This window comes from Oncorhynchus mykiss, chromosome 24 (assembly GCF_013265735.2).
Source record: "Oncorhynchus mykiss isolate Arlee chromosome 24, USDA_OmykA_1.1, whole genome shotgun sequence".
In the NCBI taxonomy this organism is placed as follows: Eukaryota; Metazoa; Chordata; class Actinopteri; order Salmoniformes; family Salmonidae; genus Oncorhynchus; species Oncorhynchus mykiss.
Window position 1 is genome coordinate 21,526,031 of NC_048588.1, and position 15,401 is coordinate 21,541,431.

At 41.6% G+C, this 15,401-nt stretch overlaps 2 protein-coding genes across 6 annotated transcripts; one reads left to right on the forward strand and one right to left on the reverse strand.

Annotated features, from left to right (window-relative positions):
• Positions 1-197: 197 nt before the first annotated feature.
• LOC110504006 (guided entry of tail-anchored proteins factor 1) lies at positions 198-9,848 on the reverse strand. 4 transcript variants are annotated; one of them, XM_036961211.1, is made up of 5 exons: positions 9,482-9,848; positions 5,909-6,074; positions 1,352-1,419; positions 1,084-1,198; positions 198-770 (listed from the first exon to the last, which is right to left on the reverse strand). In XM_036961211.1, exons 2-5 carry the CDS (start codon positions 6,030-6,032, stop codon positions 697-699), a joined length of 381 nt encoding a protein of 126 aa, XP_036817106.1. In that variant the 5' UTR covers positions 6,033-6,074; positions 9,482-9,848; the 3' UTR covers positions 198-696. The 4 variants fall into 4 exon arrangements, with proteins under 4 accessions (XP_036817106.1, XP_036817104.1, XP_021438448.2 ...); XM_036961209.1 differs by lacking the exon at positions 9,482-9,848 and adding an exon at positions 7,761-7,918; XM_021582773.2 differs by lacking the exon at positions 9,482-9,848 and adding an exon at positions 6,507-6,633.
• Positions 6,666-11,643, forward strand: LOC110504007 (high mobility group nucleosome-binding domain-containing protein 3). Of its 2 annotated transcripts, none has more exons than XM_021582774.2 (6): positions 6,666-6,704; positions 9,898-9,921; positions 10,008-10,037; positions 10,159-10,197; positions 10,313-10,444; positions 10,636-11,643. In XM_021582774.2, the coding sequence occupies exons 1-6, from the start codon at positions 6,681-6,683 to the stop codon at positions 10,699-10,701; spliced, it is 315 nt and encodes a 104-aa protein (XP_021438449.1). In that variant the 5' UTR covers positions 6,666-6,680; the 3' UTR covers positions 10,702-11,643. The 2 variants fall into 2 exon arrangements, with proteins under 2 accessions (XP_021438449.1, XP_021438450.1); XM_021582775.2 differs by lacking the exon at positions 6,666-6,704 and adding an exon at positions 8,325-8,551.
• The last annotated feature ends 3,758 nt before the right edge of the window (positions 11,644-15,401 follow it).

Consider the following 15,401-nt stretch of genomic DNA (forward strand, 5'->3'; position numbering starts at 1 on the left):
ATTAAGCTGTTTGTGATTAGAGCATCAAACATTCTCTGACACTATTGATGAATTCCTTAACTCCCTTGAAATCAGATTGTATTGAAAGCAACATTCAATGAAGACCATTCCTATGCCACAATGGTACATTGTACAATTTTGTAACAACTTCTGTAAAATACCCAAGATGCTAAGAACAACCAACACTTGAGGCCTTCGGATTTCAAATTCTTTATTGTGTTGAAGTACGCATATTTTCTTATGCATACTTCAACACTTCCAAAACCCAAACAGTAAACTTTGTGATATTGGTTCAGCAAAATGAAAATGTTGCCACAGACCATGCCTACAATTAACATGAATAACAAATTAACAAAATGACATAACAATTAAACAATTTTAACACTTCTTGCTCAACTCATCTCAATAAGTTGGAATGAGATTTAAATACATGCTCATTAAAACATGCTCATACAATCATTTCGCAGAGTAGCAACCTGTGAAACAACATACAATTCCAAAGCCAACATGAGAGACCGTCAAATATGTGCAATAACACTGGCAATGTAAGGCAACCTTTGAATATGGGGTGCTTTGTAAAAAGGTGCATACCAACAGTACCGGTTTAAACTGTAATATCAAAGCGCTGAGTAACACTGCCTGACTTCATTCTCAGAACATTTGGGGAATAAATAAGACATGAGAAGATACCATTCCTTAGCTAACAGCATGTAGACCAATAGACACCACTTTGTTGCACACCACCAGCCAGCATGTGATTCCAACACCACCTGAAAGGATAAAAAGACTGGTTTCAAATAGGTTTCGTCAGAGTTGTCGGTTAGCAGTATTTGATGACAATTTTCAAAAGAAAATAAAGTTGAATTTGGAGACAACACAGAGTTTTGAATTCCATGTTAAGATGGAAAAGGGTCATGTGATTCTATCTTCAGTATTTAAAGAGACCGAATAAAAGGGACATTCAGTTGTCGTCTATAATTAAGTATTTTACACATTAAACACTAAACTTGATTAAAATGAATTTACCCACTTTGAAAGCGAGTGTGGGCCTCAATTCTCAGGTGTTGAAATCACACAATTTACCTGCTACTCTAGATGGGAAAGCCACCATCTGCTCCAGGGGGGCAATCCACTTACTGGGTACAACAGTCACTGGGTCAGCATAATACTTCCAAATCAGGGAGATCATCAGAGCAGCCTAGAGAGACAAGAGAAAACAGCCGGATTCAGTGCATCAGAATTACTTGTGCATGTCTTCTGGTGGTGACAACTGACATTTAAAAAAAGGTATGTGTATATTGTACCTATTAAAGAATATAGGACATATTTCTCACTTAAATGTTTAACTTACCTGCAGGATATAAAAACCTATATTCACCATCCATTTCATTTTGGCTTGTTGAGCAGTTCTTGACTTGACTGTAAGAAGAAAAAACTAAATGACCAATCTGCACAGGAACCATCTAAATTAATTATTGGTATCCATTCTCTAAATATCCACTAAAATGCCTACAGACATACATTAAATGTTAGGAATTTTGGCAGATCTAATAACACTTGCCTTTTGTGTGTTCTTCACAATTAATTTCAGTGTATACTACTCAACATGCATTGGAATAGAACCTGCTTTTTATGGTATGGCGTAAGGGAGGGGTTGGCAGGGACAAATAAGACTGATGTGTGACCAGTGTATACAGTGCATTTAAATTTAAAAAAGTATCTTTATTTAACTAGGCAAGTCATTTAAGAACAAATTCTTATTTACAATGACAGCCTACCCCGGGCCAAACCCTAACCCAGACGGCGTTGGGACAATTGTGCGCCACCCTATGGAACTCCCAATCACAGCCAGTTGTGATACAGCCTGGAATTGAACCAGGCTCTGTAGTGACACCTCTAGCACTGAGATGCAGTGTCTTAGACTGGAGAATTACTGGAGAAATACATGTGGTGCATTTCAATGTGAAAATGCTTTTGATTCCAAAATAGTGAAATATTCCTGTCACTGAACAACAGGATTTGAACGTGAAGGAATGTTGGTTTATAGGCAGTGGCCCTGAACTGAGACAACATATAAAACACCATATATCAAGGTCACCTGCATTGTGACTCATTTAAACAATGTGGTAAAGAGTGAACGTGTGGACTTTTTTGGCCATTTTGACAAATTCAAAACTAGATCTCTTCAAACAAAATCCACTGAGGAATGTTTTCCAAACAAACCATTCTCATTCCTGAGAATTTGTCCATAATAGTTTTTCATAACAAAAAAATAAAATCCATCTGAGTATAGTATTTCCTTGTTGGCTCGGTCATAACCCTTACAGTTACAGGGCAGGCGCCATAGTGTAATGCAACGGCTGTCATTCATATGACATTAACTCGTCAAATGGCTGTTGGAGACATGTGGTTGTTGTCTGATAGTCAATGGAGTGTGTGTCTGTATGACACAGTCGGAATGGAGCTCTATACTATGCTTCCTGCCTCTGTATAGTTCAGAGCTATGGCCTGGACATGAAGGAGAGCAACAGGCAGCAACTGCAACAACAGGCCCCCCAGTACACACTCAGTCTGTTATCTAAACCCCACCTCCCACACATGGTGCATTAACATGCAAGTCCCCTATAGGCAGCAGAGAGCAGTTTGAAAAACCTAGAGGTATGGATCATTTGGTTTCCCGCCTTTTTGCCCCTTATCTTATATAGAAGGTAAATGAGGGAGCTATAGCATCTGCATCTACATTGCTTGCTGTCTGAATACCCCAACCCACTGTGGCTGCAAGGCATGAGGTAGGGATAATAGTTTCGGAGACCGAGGGTGTGGCAGAGGAACTGTACAGGCGGGAGAGAGCGTCAGGCTTAACATTTTTGGACCCTGGGCGGTAGGAAACGGTGAAGTTGAATCTAGTAAATAAGAGAGCCCACCCAGCCTGCCTGGAGTTAAGGCGCTTGGCTGTATGGAGATATTCCCCCCCCAAAAAATTCTGAAAAATAAGGGAGCATTGAGAAAGATAACCCCGGCAGGTTCCAGGATCCCCAGAATATCACTCCGGAGGTGGTATTCGGGGGTTCTCGGGGAGCAGGGGTAGGCTGTACAAACCCACCACTGATAGTAGACAGGTTACTGGGTGGTTGGGAGGCATGAGGTGGCAGGTTGCCTATAAGAGCTAACTCACTGATTCGCACCATGATAGCCTTGAACCCTTGGTCGTGACATTCTGTCAGGGAACGAAGCCCTTCCAAAAGGTCCAGCAGTAGATCCTCATGCCACCCAATGGTGGCTCCCTGCAAGGAGATAGCATGGCGGAGCTGGTCCAATCTGCTGGGTCTGTCATGGCCAGTTCGTACTATAAAGGCACAAGGCGAGACTCAGATGCAGACACGGGAGGCAGATGGTTTGAGTCTTTGATATTTATTATATCCAAAAGGGGTAGGCAAGAGAACGGTCGTGGACAGGCAAAAAGTCAAAACCAATTCAGAGTCCAGGAGGTACAGTGTGGCAGGCAAGCTCAAGGTCAGGGCAGGCAGAATTGTCAACCAGGCGGGTAACGTCCAGAAAACAGGAAAGGGTCAAAACCGGGAGGACTCGTAAAAGAGAATAGAAAAGGCAGGCGCACAGGAAAAACACACTGGTTGACTTGAAACATACAAAACAAACTGGCACAGAGAGACAGGAAACACAAGGATATATACACCGGTGATAACAAGCGACACCTGGATAGGGTGGAGACAATAATAGGACAGGTGAAACTGATCAGGGTGTGACAGGGACAACAGACACACCGGTCTCTACATTGCAGATGAGCTGAAGGCAGTCATCAATGACCTTGGACCACAGAAGGCATTTGCACTGGTGACAGACAATGCTGCGAACATGAAGGCTGCTTGGTCTAAAGTGGAGGAGTCCTACCCTCACATCACACCCATTGGCTGTGCTGCTCATGAATTGAATCTGCTCCTCAAGGACATCTTGGCACTGAAAACAATGGATACACTCTACAAGAGAGCCAAGGAAATGTTTAGCTATGTGAAGGGTCATCAAGTTATAGCAGCACTCTACCTCACCAGGCAAATTGAGAAGAATAAGAACCCCACGTTGAAGCTGCCCAGCAACACCAGTTGGGGTGGTGTTGTCATCGTGTTTGACAGTCTCCTGGAGGGGAAGGAGTCTCTCCAAGAAATGGCCATATCACAGTCTGCCGATATGGACAGCCCCATCAAGAGGATTCTCCTAGATTATGTATTTTGGGAGAGAGTGGTAAAAAGCCTGAAACTCCTGAAACCTGTAGCCATTGCACGGATTGAGGGAGACAATGCCATCCTGTCTGATGTTGACTCTGCTTGCAGATGTAAGAGAATACATCCGTACTGCCCTGCCCACTTCACTGTTGCTCCACGCAGAGGAAACTGCAGTTCTGAAATACATCAAAAAGCGTGAAGACTTCTGCCTGAAGCCCATACATACCGCAGCGTACATGTTGGCAAGAGCATCCTGTCTGATGCAGAGATCAACCAGGCCTATTGTGTCATCACTACCGTGTCTCACCCACTTGGCCTGGATGAGGGCAAGGTTTTTGACAGTTTGGCAAAGTACACTTCCAAGCAAGGGCTTTGGGATGGAGATGCAATATGGCAGTCATGCCAACATATCTCATCAGCCACCTGGTGGAAAGGACTTTGTGGATCTGAGGCTCTTTCCCTTGTTGCCTCCATCATCCTTCAAATCCCACCAACATCAGCCACCTAAGAGCGCAACTGGGCCTTGTTTGAGAACACACACACCAAAGCATGCAACAGGCTGACCAATACAAGGATTGAAAAATTGGTGGCCATTCTGTAAAATTTGAGGCTTTTTGAGCCTGACAACAAGCCATCCTCAACAAGGTTGGAAAGTGACAGTGAAGATGAGGCCTCAGAGTCTGATGTTCAAGAGGTGGACATTAAGGAGGTCCAGGGAGAAGACATGGAAGCCTGAGAAGAAGAGTCTAGAAACTAAAGCTTTGGTTATCATTTTACAGATAGATGTATGTTGAAAACATTTTTGGGTGATGTGATGGATCATTGGGGATCGTTCAATATTCCCTTTCTGTTGTTCAGTGAAATCATCCCATGTGAAGAGTCAACTCATTTAATTAAAGTTCAATTCGTAACTAAATAGTTTTTGTTATTTCTATTGGAAGGATGTCATAATTTGCAATTATGTCTACTTATGATAAGGTAAAAATGTTTATGTTTCTGTCTCCATATGATATGGTAAATATATCCAATGCCAAAAACATCTACATTTAAATTATATTCATTTGCATGTATTTCCATTAATTTCCATATATTCCCATGGAAAGTTTCCACCTCTGAATATTCCCCAAAATGTGCAACCCTACTCACTATAAGGTGTGGGTGGGCAGCCTAAGCATTTTTTCAGGCCACCTAATTCCAAACAGTGTTAAATTTAAACAATTATAATAATACAATACATTTTTGGGGTGGAAAAACACTTTCAGTGTAAACTTAAAACAACTAAAACCAGCTATAAAGTATGTAGAACATTTTAAGACATATATTTTTTAATTAAATAACCTTTATAAAAGCTAGAATATCAGGGAGAATTGAAAATTCCAAAAGCAATGAATTTAGCAGTATTAGCAATGACGAATTGCAAGAAATAAGCTTTAAAACAATTCTCTTAGCTCTATTGCAGAATGTGGAATTGCATGAAATTAACTTTAAAACTGCAAAAATGTATCTCAGCTCCATGGAGAAAATGTGTAGAAATGCAGGAAATTTCTCTACATGGCCAAGATAGGGGTGTAGAGAAATTCAGCAGAGCCAACTGGCCCGACCACGCCCATTGCCACGCCCTCTTCCACACCGACCACCTAAACCAACTTTAAATTGTGTGTCTCTCTCACCATGTGTCTTCAGCTTGTCAGTCATCTTGTTGATTTTGCGCTCTAGTCTGGCGTATCTGGCAAACTCATCCATCATGCTAACGGAGTTGTGCTCCTTCTTCATCTCCTGGATCTCAGCCCTCATATCCCTCTCCTGCTCAACATCGTTCTGAAGGACCTTCGACAGCTTCACATCCCAACAGACAAACATTTAATTTTATATTTTGCTAGAACATAGCAAACACACATTTCTAGGCCTACTGCCAACAGATGGCGCTATTATTCCATATGTTTTTTTTTTTCATTTTCAATGGGAAATTACAAAATACGTAAGGAATAAAAGCATCATCTGCTGTAGCAGGGCTAATACACTACAGGTTTAGCCTGGTTTCTGATAGGAGATAACTTTGGGATGGTTACCAGTTTTCCCTTGATCATGACTCAGTTTCATTACACATAATTCATTGGACGAAGGCGTCTTCTATACAGTGGAACTTTGTTAAGAGCCCCGACGCTCAATCTGAACATTACCACGCATCGCTTGACGTACGGTTTTGGAAGCATAAGAAAATACCTTATCTTTTATATCAGCGACAAATAAAGGTAAATTTAAACACACCTTGATAGGGTTAGTGTTCACATGCGGCCATATCTCCATATTACAGCGCTTGTTTATGGCAGCCAAGTGGCGGCCACCAGTGCTAATTAGCATGCTCCGAACACCTGTGTGTAAATGTAACTCGGGAAGTGTGGCGGAAGTGTAATTTCTTCGGATGGAGGCCCCCATAGCTGTATGGATCTATGCAAAACTGCTACAGTGAGTGTAGATTTTTTATTTGAAACATTCTTTCTACCTATGTTTCGAAAGCCGAATCGCAAGTGATGATTATTGATGTTCCTAAACATTAAAACACAGCTTCAGGATTGTAGTTCACATGAGGTAGTCGTGAACGAAGCTAATGGCTGAAAACTGTAGGGAGAAGGCAGAATGCCACCTAGAGTTTGAGAGCTAGTTACCAGTATGTTACTGCAACAAAAGTGCAAAAGTATTGGAAAGTTGTATTATGTCCGATAAACACTGTACGTCATCCTGTTAAATGTGTTGTCTGATAGTCAATGACGTTCATGAATTGCATTCACATGTAGGATACCAAATGTTTTACTCATTTAAAAGTATATTTTCTTTGTAATGAAATTGCCTTGGCAATTGGCCATGGGTCATTTGTGGTTTATTGCATGAGAACATGCAACACGTGGTTTAGGAGTATATTGCTTAATAAGTCACAAGGAGGTGTGGTATATGGCCAAAACGTCACATCTACGAGCTGTTCTTACGCACGATGCAATGCGGAGTGCCTGGATAGAGCCCTTAGCCATGGTATATGTGTCATATACCACAAATCCCAGAGGTGCCTTATTGCTATTACAAACCGGTTACAAAATTAATTAGAACAGTAAAAATAAATGTTTTGTCATCCCAATGGTTTTATATACCATGGCTTTCAGCCAATCAGCATTCAGGGCTCGACCCACCCAGTTTATAACAACCCATATTCTATGCCTATAGGCTAGAAATACCATAAGACCTCAGATGTATTGACATGTTATGGTTGCTATTTGAATCTGTAGCCAATAGATAACTACACGGCATTATCTACCTGGCAATATTATCGGCCTAACACACCTTCCATGATCCAATGTAACCATTTGCCAACAGGACGGAATGGTTGGTTAGCCTCGTTGTTTGAGGGGCGCGAGAGGTGAAATATCAAGCTAGCTAATTTAACCTGGGCAAATCTGCCAAAACATTACATGATTTACAAGCCAACCCTGCATTTCTCACACGACCAATGCCTAAATAACCCCTACTTACGAAAGAGGAAATGGTCGGCAACAGTATTTTGAAGAGATTGCACAAAAAGACAGATCCCAGCACCAGGAACCAAGCGCACCCGTCAGCCATTTCTTCTTATCAACCTTTGTTGCTGCTGCGCTTATCATAAATGGAAGACACATCCAGTCTGAACCACGGGCTGATTTTCACATTAGAAACTCTTATTTATTCAAATACAGCATATTTTATTAACTTCAAATCATTATGAGAATGTGCAAAATATATGCATAAGATGTAATATATCAATTCATTATCCACATAGGCTAAATGTACAAAATTACTTTATTCACTAAAAAAATATTGACAATTCTATAAGGGTCATTTACAGTGTGTATACATTGTTCTAATATAATATCAACGAAAATAACACAATTTTGAATCGAGCTATTCCCACCCCTTTAATAAAAATCGAAAGTTGGAACGACTGATTGGCATACAGACATACCCACACAGGTAACTTGCTATGGTTTAAAAATATGTTGCCTGGACCTTAAAACCAATCAATGGCAACAAGGGGCGGAGAATGCGTCGGCCGTCAGGTTGGTAGGATAAGGAATATAATATAGAGAGGGGGATCCAATCCGGTTTCAGCTCGTTTCCGTACGTAGGCCTACTGATGGAACATTTATGTTAGTTACAGTGTGTTCTGAAGGTACTGACTGAGTTACATCGAACACTTTCAGAAGCCTGCACTGAATTTTCAGTAACTGAGAAGGCTAATTTGTTATCTAGACAATACAAGTAAAGCAGCCATGCCGAAAAGAAGCAAAGTAAGTTGGATTGTGTACCTTAATTTAAACCTTATTTTACAATATAATTTAACACAGGAAGTGTTTTATAAATACCGGCAACAATTCATGTACGCTAAAATATGCTTGATACAATGTAACACTTTTGCTCTAAAGTCTGAATGTGTCTTTGTGTGCCTGTCTTGTTGATATGGAAGTGGCGCCTTTTTACTTAGTGTGGTAGAATTTTCCATTCGATCTCACTTTCTCCTGTTAATAATCCGTACATAATAAACTATCACAGCTTGTGCTTTTTTATATAAGTTACGTAATCATTTAATTTGACACATATATTGGGTATTTCATTAATGTAAAGTAGCTTAAAAGCCTTCTCAGCAATGAGATCAGACAAAGGGGTGTAACCCATCAGCGATGTAAGTAAGCTACATGTTGCCATTGCAGAAATGCGTGCATGAACTATAGGATATTTTGTGAATATTGGAAGTGCTTTAAATCGCCTACATAGTACGTTCACGTTTGTATTCAAATACTTTTAATAGCCCCGTTTTAATCCTAAAAAAACAGACGCTTGTGGCATCCTATATTATCACTTTGTGTCCTGTGTGCAGTAAAGCGTAGTGTAATGCGCGACACCCTATGGCATGGAAAGGTACAGTCTTTGGAGTGTCATGGCAGCCCTTGCAAATACGAAAGGCATCGCCAACTCATCGTTATGTATCACTTAAATGGGGTCATATAATTTTTTTTAAGAAAAAGACAACCTGAATTATAGGTGGTCACGGTAATAAAAAAAATGTTTTGTTATTTGTTCGTGCGTATTTCCTGTCTTTGCTTCCCTAACAATGTTGCATTATGCAACATTTAATTTCTCTGGACATGCACGAAAGCGCATACGGGATCGTATAGGGGTGGTTCAGGGAATTATAGATATTACTAATGGCGGGAACATACCGTAGACTGGTTGACATGGCGGGTGGATGGATGCCTCCGTGTGTTGCTGGTGGATTGAGGGGGCTGCTATTTGGCCTTTATGTTTACAGGCTACTAAAGCCTGACTAACATACTGTTTTACTTGTCGCTCTCCCGGTAACTAGTACCACAAAGGCTCTGTTTTTGCATCATGACAAAGAGAAAAGTCAAATGGCATAGTAATGTAAATACGTTAGCCTACCCTCCCCCACCCAGTTTCGGATTACATAATCCTCGTTAATTTGGGGGTGGAGCGGCGGGGGTACAGCATGTGAGCCCCTCCCCCTCCCCAAGCATTACAGTCCCACTTCTCCCAGCAGCTCCCGATCCATGATTGTGGGATTGTTGTTCTTGGTTTTTGCTAACATTTTATTTTCTCTCTCTCCCCACCCCCACAGGCAAGTAATGACACTGAAGTCGAGGTTAGTATTGCATGCTGTTATATTTGTTCATTATAAATAAATACTTTTTCTGCAATAACTGATAACTTTTTTGTTTTTCTCACCAGCCAAAAAGGCGATCCACGAGGTTGTCATCAGTAAGTTTACTCTATATCATAATATTTATGTGTTGTATAGCCTATTTATGATCTGTTCGGTTAATAGATGCTATTGTCTATTTGTAATTGGACTAATTATCAAATATTAATTATTTTGCAGAAACCCACTACTCCGGCTAAACCAGAGCCTAAGACAAAGGTGAACACAAATGTTGTAGTTGTCAGCTTTTGCTGAAACCAAAAAGCAACCATATATTATGCGTACTGTGCACTTTTACATTGACATGTATCTCATGTTTGTCTGTTTTTTGTAGACACCAGTCAAGGCAGCAGCCAAGCCCAAAAAAGTAAAGGAGGTAGTAGAGAAGGTCAAGCCTGAGGAGAAGAAAGAAGCTCCTGAGGAAAAAACAGCACCGGCAGAAAACGGAGAGACCAAAGATGAGGAGGCAAGACTTGTTGGTTTAGTTTAAATTATACTATATGCCATGCCACTGATATATACAGCATTCAAAATCAGGAGTATTAGGTATTACAAACAGGACAACTGTTTGTCCCCCACACACAAAAATATTGTGTAACCAACAAGACCTAAAATAACTATCCTATAATATGAGACTTATTTTTTTCCATCCCCCAGGAGGCAGCAGAAGAGGCAGATGCTGATGCAGATGAGCCTGAGAAAGAGGAGGATGAGGCAGAATAATAAGCTTACACTTTTGCCAGTGCTCCCCGTACCTCCTTTCTTGTACAATGCAGAGGAATATTTTTATCAACTATTTTCTTAAGAAAAGGCAGGTTGTGTAGTAGTAAGATTGTAGAAACACTTATTCTCCCCCCCCCCCCCCCCTTTTTTTTTTTTTTACACCTCTGGAAGAAAAGTTATGGTCATTGTGTGTTTCCCTTTTCTTTTGTAGTCTGGGGCAGTTGTCAGAGGGAGGGGGGCAGGTTTGCAGCAATGACATGCAATCATGTCAATATCAGGAATTTGTTATTCAACTGGGAGAGCTTGTCTGACACTAACATTCCATAGGCTTTATGGGGGACAGTTTATTTAACCTGTATTGTATGGGGAAGGGTTGGGGGGGGGGGGGGGGGGTTTATACACAATAATACTTGTTTCATTTTTGTTTATAATGGGTAGGAATGTGGTGACTGTTTTAAGCTGTGCTCTATGAATATTAACTGTTTTATGAATCTACAGTTATGATTCATCATCATCCTCCCTAGTACATGTACTGGATTTTTCGTCAGGCCTGTGCATTATGTTAAGTGTTGTTTGACTCTGTTCGGTGATGGCATTGCAATAACATTTGATATAGCTGCTGTAAAACTAAGGTTTTTTTCATAATTTCTATGCAGTATGTAATGGTACGTTGTGGGGAATGGGGATGGTTCATGTGTTTTTAGCCAAGCTAGTAACATGAAATGCATTACAGTGTTAAACATACTGGTTGTAGCTTATCCTTTTGGGGATACTGATAAACATGACTGTAATTTCACTTAATCTTTCAAGTGAACATAGCAGCTGTAGCAAGATTTACATGTGGTTTTAGGATTTTATGTACAGTATTTCTCCTTTTTTTGTAGCTGTATCTGTGTTATGATTGATATAAGCGTGTCAATTTAATTAAATGGTTGTAATTTCTCTGTTCTCTGTTCTCTTATTGATCACAAGTGAAATAAAACCTGTATACGTGTGATATTCTAATTCAGACACTTACTATGTATGCATTGACTAAATACTCTGTAATATCTCTTATACCATATTGATTGAAAATGTGTGATTGTTTTTTGGTGCTTGCCAAATATTGAGCATATGTCTAATTCTATTAGGCCAGTGTAGCCATACACCACCTCAGGCTATTTGACAAGTAGCTGCATGACGATCACAATATTTCAGGGATTGTCAATTTGTGGCCCGAATTAGTCCCGTTATTGATTTTATCCCCGCCCCCAAGTTTTTGGAATAAATTCTCATAGCCTACAATGATCCGTTGGGCTTTTTGTGTAAATTTGCAGAGTGCACATTATTTATGTTCCGGTCCCCATCATCCGCTCAGGAAAAAAAAATTGTCCAAAAAATGAGCTGAATCTAGTTAATGTCCCATTAACTATTTCAACCAATTAGCTACCTATTAATAACAGTTGTAACTACTCAGTTATACCTACTTATGAAACTTTCATATCTGTTGCATATGTCATTATTTTTTCAATATTACTTTTTTTTTAACACAAATTACATTTGTTGTACCGTAAATACATAGCCTAGAATGGGTCGTGTCTTGAAGGGATGCCGCTAATAAGTGACTTCAAAACTTTCATATTTGAATAGCATCGGGGAGGATTTTTGAGTTTTAACTAACCTTATCGTTTTAAGGAGTGGACCAAGATGCAGCGTGGTATGTTTCAATCCTTTATTTTGGAATAGAAAACTTTAAACAACAAAACGAACAAACGAAACGTGAAGCTACTATACATAGACAAGATCCCACAAAGCACAATGGGAAATGGCTACCTAAATATGATCCCCAATCAGAGACAACGATAAACAGCTGCCTCTGATTGGGAACCATTCCAGGCCAACATAGAAATATAATTCACCTAGATAACCCACCCTTAAATCACACCCCGACCTAACCAACATAGAAAATAAAAGCCCCCCCCCCCGCCAAAGGTGCGGACTCCGGCCGCAAAACCTGACTCAATAGGGGATGGTCCGGGTGGGTATCTACCGTCGGGGGCAGCTCCTGTGCGGGGCAAAGTACCCACTCCGCTAGTGGACACGTCGCCGGAAGTACCGGACCGCGGGTCGTCGCCGGAAGAACTGGACCGCGGGTCGTCGCCGGAGGAACCGGACCGCCGACCGTCTCAGGAGGCTCCGGACCGCCGACGACAATGAAACATGGTGAAGCCCCAAAATTGCCCTTAATAGAAGCCTGTGTTTCAGACAAAAGGAAGTGGATGGCTGCAATGCCTTACTTTCCGGTGAACGGAAAAAGGCTCTGGAGCAACGAACCGTCCTTGCTGTCTCTGCCTGGCAGGTTCCCCCCTCTCCACTGGGATTCTCTGCCTCTAACCCTATTACAGGGGCTGAGTCACTGGCTTGCTGGTGCTCTTTCATGCCGTCCCTAGGAGGGGTGCGTCACTTGAGTGGGTTGAGTCACTGACGTGATCTTCCTGTCTGGGTTGACGCCCCCCCCCCCCCCCCTTGGGTTGTGCCGTGGAGATCTTTGTGGGCTCTACTCGGCCTTGTCTCAGGATGGTAAGTTGGTGCTTGAAGATATCCCTCTAGTGGTGTGGGGGCTGTGCTTTGGCAAAGTGTGTGGGGTTATATCCTTCCTGTTTGGCCCTGTCCGGGGGAATCATCGGATGGGGCCACAGTTTCTCCTGACCCCTCCTTTCTCAGCCTCCAGTATTTAGGCTGCAGCAGTTTATGTGTCGGGGGACTAGGGTCAGTTTGGTATATCTGGAGTACTTCTCCTGTCTTATCTGGTGTCCTGTGTTAATTTAAGTATGCTCTCTCTAATTCTCTCTTTCTTTCTCTCTCTCGGAGGACCTGAGCTATAGGACCATGCCTCAGGACTACCTGGCATGATGACTCCTTGCTGTCCCCAGTCCACCTGGCTGTGCTGCTGCTCCAGTTTCAATTGTTCTGCCTGCGGCTATGGAACCCTGACCTGTTCACCCGACGTGCTACCTGTCCCAGACCTGCTGTTTTCAACTCTCTAGAGACAGCAGGAGCGGTAGAGATACTCCTAATGATCGGCTATGAAAACCCAACTGACATTTACTCCTGAGGTGCTGACTTGCTGCACCCTCGACAACTAATGTGATTATTATTATTTGACCATGTTGGTCATTTATGAACATTTGAACATCTTGGCCATGTTCTGTTATAATCTCCACCTGGCACAGCCAGAAGAGGACTGGCCACCCCTCATAGCCTGGTTCCTCTCTAGGTTTCTTCCTAGGTTTTGGCCATTCTACAGAGTTTTTCCCAGTGTTAGGAATTTTATGAATAATGACTAAACAATATCTACATTTTAAATAGAACTATAACTAATGAAACTTATACTCTGTTTTATTATATTTGATTAATAATATTAATTCATAAGGGAGGGATTGTGGAGCATGAGACAGGGGGTAATTAAATAAAATAAATAACATTCCAGCTAGGTTGGAGAAGACTGGAATTGTGGGTTTTTTAAGTAAGCAGAAAGGGTCGTTAACCGACTCAACTTAACTCTGGGATGTTTAGATAAGGCAGTGTGTGTTTTCTTGGGTTTTCCATTAGCTGGAACTGTCTGCTGAATGGTGATGGATGAAAACTTCAGAAGTTTTATCTTGATTTAACTGTGTGTCTGGAGTGAGAGAGCGAAGGGGTGGGAATACATTTTTCAACTTTTGTTTGGTCCTGGTTGATAGGAGGAAGAACATTTTATAACCTATAACGTCATATTTTGTATATAAACTGTTGTTCATGGTTACATTGGAGCGCGCTACGAGAATAAATACTATTATCTAATTTTGATAAGACTGGTCTCTGTCTATTTTATGCAAATAAGAATCTTACATATTCTCATAAAATATACTAAGTTAATTCAATTAATGAAAACATATTGGAATTATGAAATTACATTTAACACCCAGCCACCTTGCTTCTACACCTGCATTGCTTGCTGTTTGGGGTTTTAGGCTGGGTTTCTGTACAGCACTTTGAGATATCAGCTGATGTACGAAGGGCTATATAAATAAATTTGATTTGAGTGTGGTGAGGAGGCACAGGACGTACTGGACTTGAGGCGCACTAGAGACACAGTAGGTATGGCCGGCGCAGGTTATACTGGGCCGTGGAGGCGCACTGGAGGTCTGGAGCGTAGAGCTGGCACAACGCGTCTTTCTTTATTTGATGAACACCCAAAAAACAACAAACTATAAATGACTGTAACATTCTGCAGGCTAAACAGTAACTATACAAAATCAAGATCCCACAAAGCATGGCTATGTCACGACTTCCGCTGGCGGTGCTCGTGCAACAGTATAACTTTAGACCGTCCCCTCGCCCATACCCAGGGAGCGAACCAGGGACCCTCTGCACACATCAACAACAGTCACCCATGAAGCATCGTTACCCATCGCTCCTCAAGAGCCACGGACCTTGCACTACTTCAAGGTCTCAGAGCAAGTGAAGTCACCGATTGAAACGCTATTTAGCGCGCACCACCGCTAACTAAGCTAGCCGTTTCACATCCGTTACACTCACCCCCCTTTTGACCTCCTTTTCCGCAGCAACCAGTGATCCGGGTCAACAGCATCAATGTAACAGTATAACTTTAAACCGTCCCCTCGCCCATACCCAGGCTCGAATCAGGGACCATCTGCACACATCAACAACAGTCACCC

Excerpts from the sequence above, each read along its gene's own strand:
- LOC110504006 (XM_021582773.2), bottom strand. The coding sequence starts at position 6,599 with ATGCTAATTAGCACTGGTGGCCGCCACTTGGCTGCCATAAACAAGCGC. Across the intron at positions 6,075-6,506 it reads TGAACACTAACCCTATCAAG|CTGTCGAAGGTCCTTCAGAA; the intron begins GTGTGTTTAAAT and ends TGGGATGTGAAG. Across the intron at positions 1,420-5,908 it reads TGACAAGCTGAAGACACATG|TCAAGTCAAGAACTGCTCAA; the intron begins GTGAGAGAGACA and ends TTCTTCTTACAG.
- LOC110504007 (XM_021582774.2), top strand. The coding sequence starts at position 6,681 with ATGGATCTATGCAAAACTGCTACA. Across the intron at positions 6,705-9,897 it reads ATCTATGCAAAACTGCTACA|GCAAGTAATGACACTGAAGT; the intron begins GTGAGTGTAGAT and ends CCACCCCCACAG. Across the intron at positions 10,198-10,312 it reads AACCAGAGCCTAAGACAAAG|ACACCAGTCAAGGCAGCAGC; the intron begins GTGAACACAAAT and ends TGTTTTTTGTAG.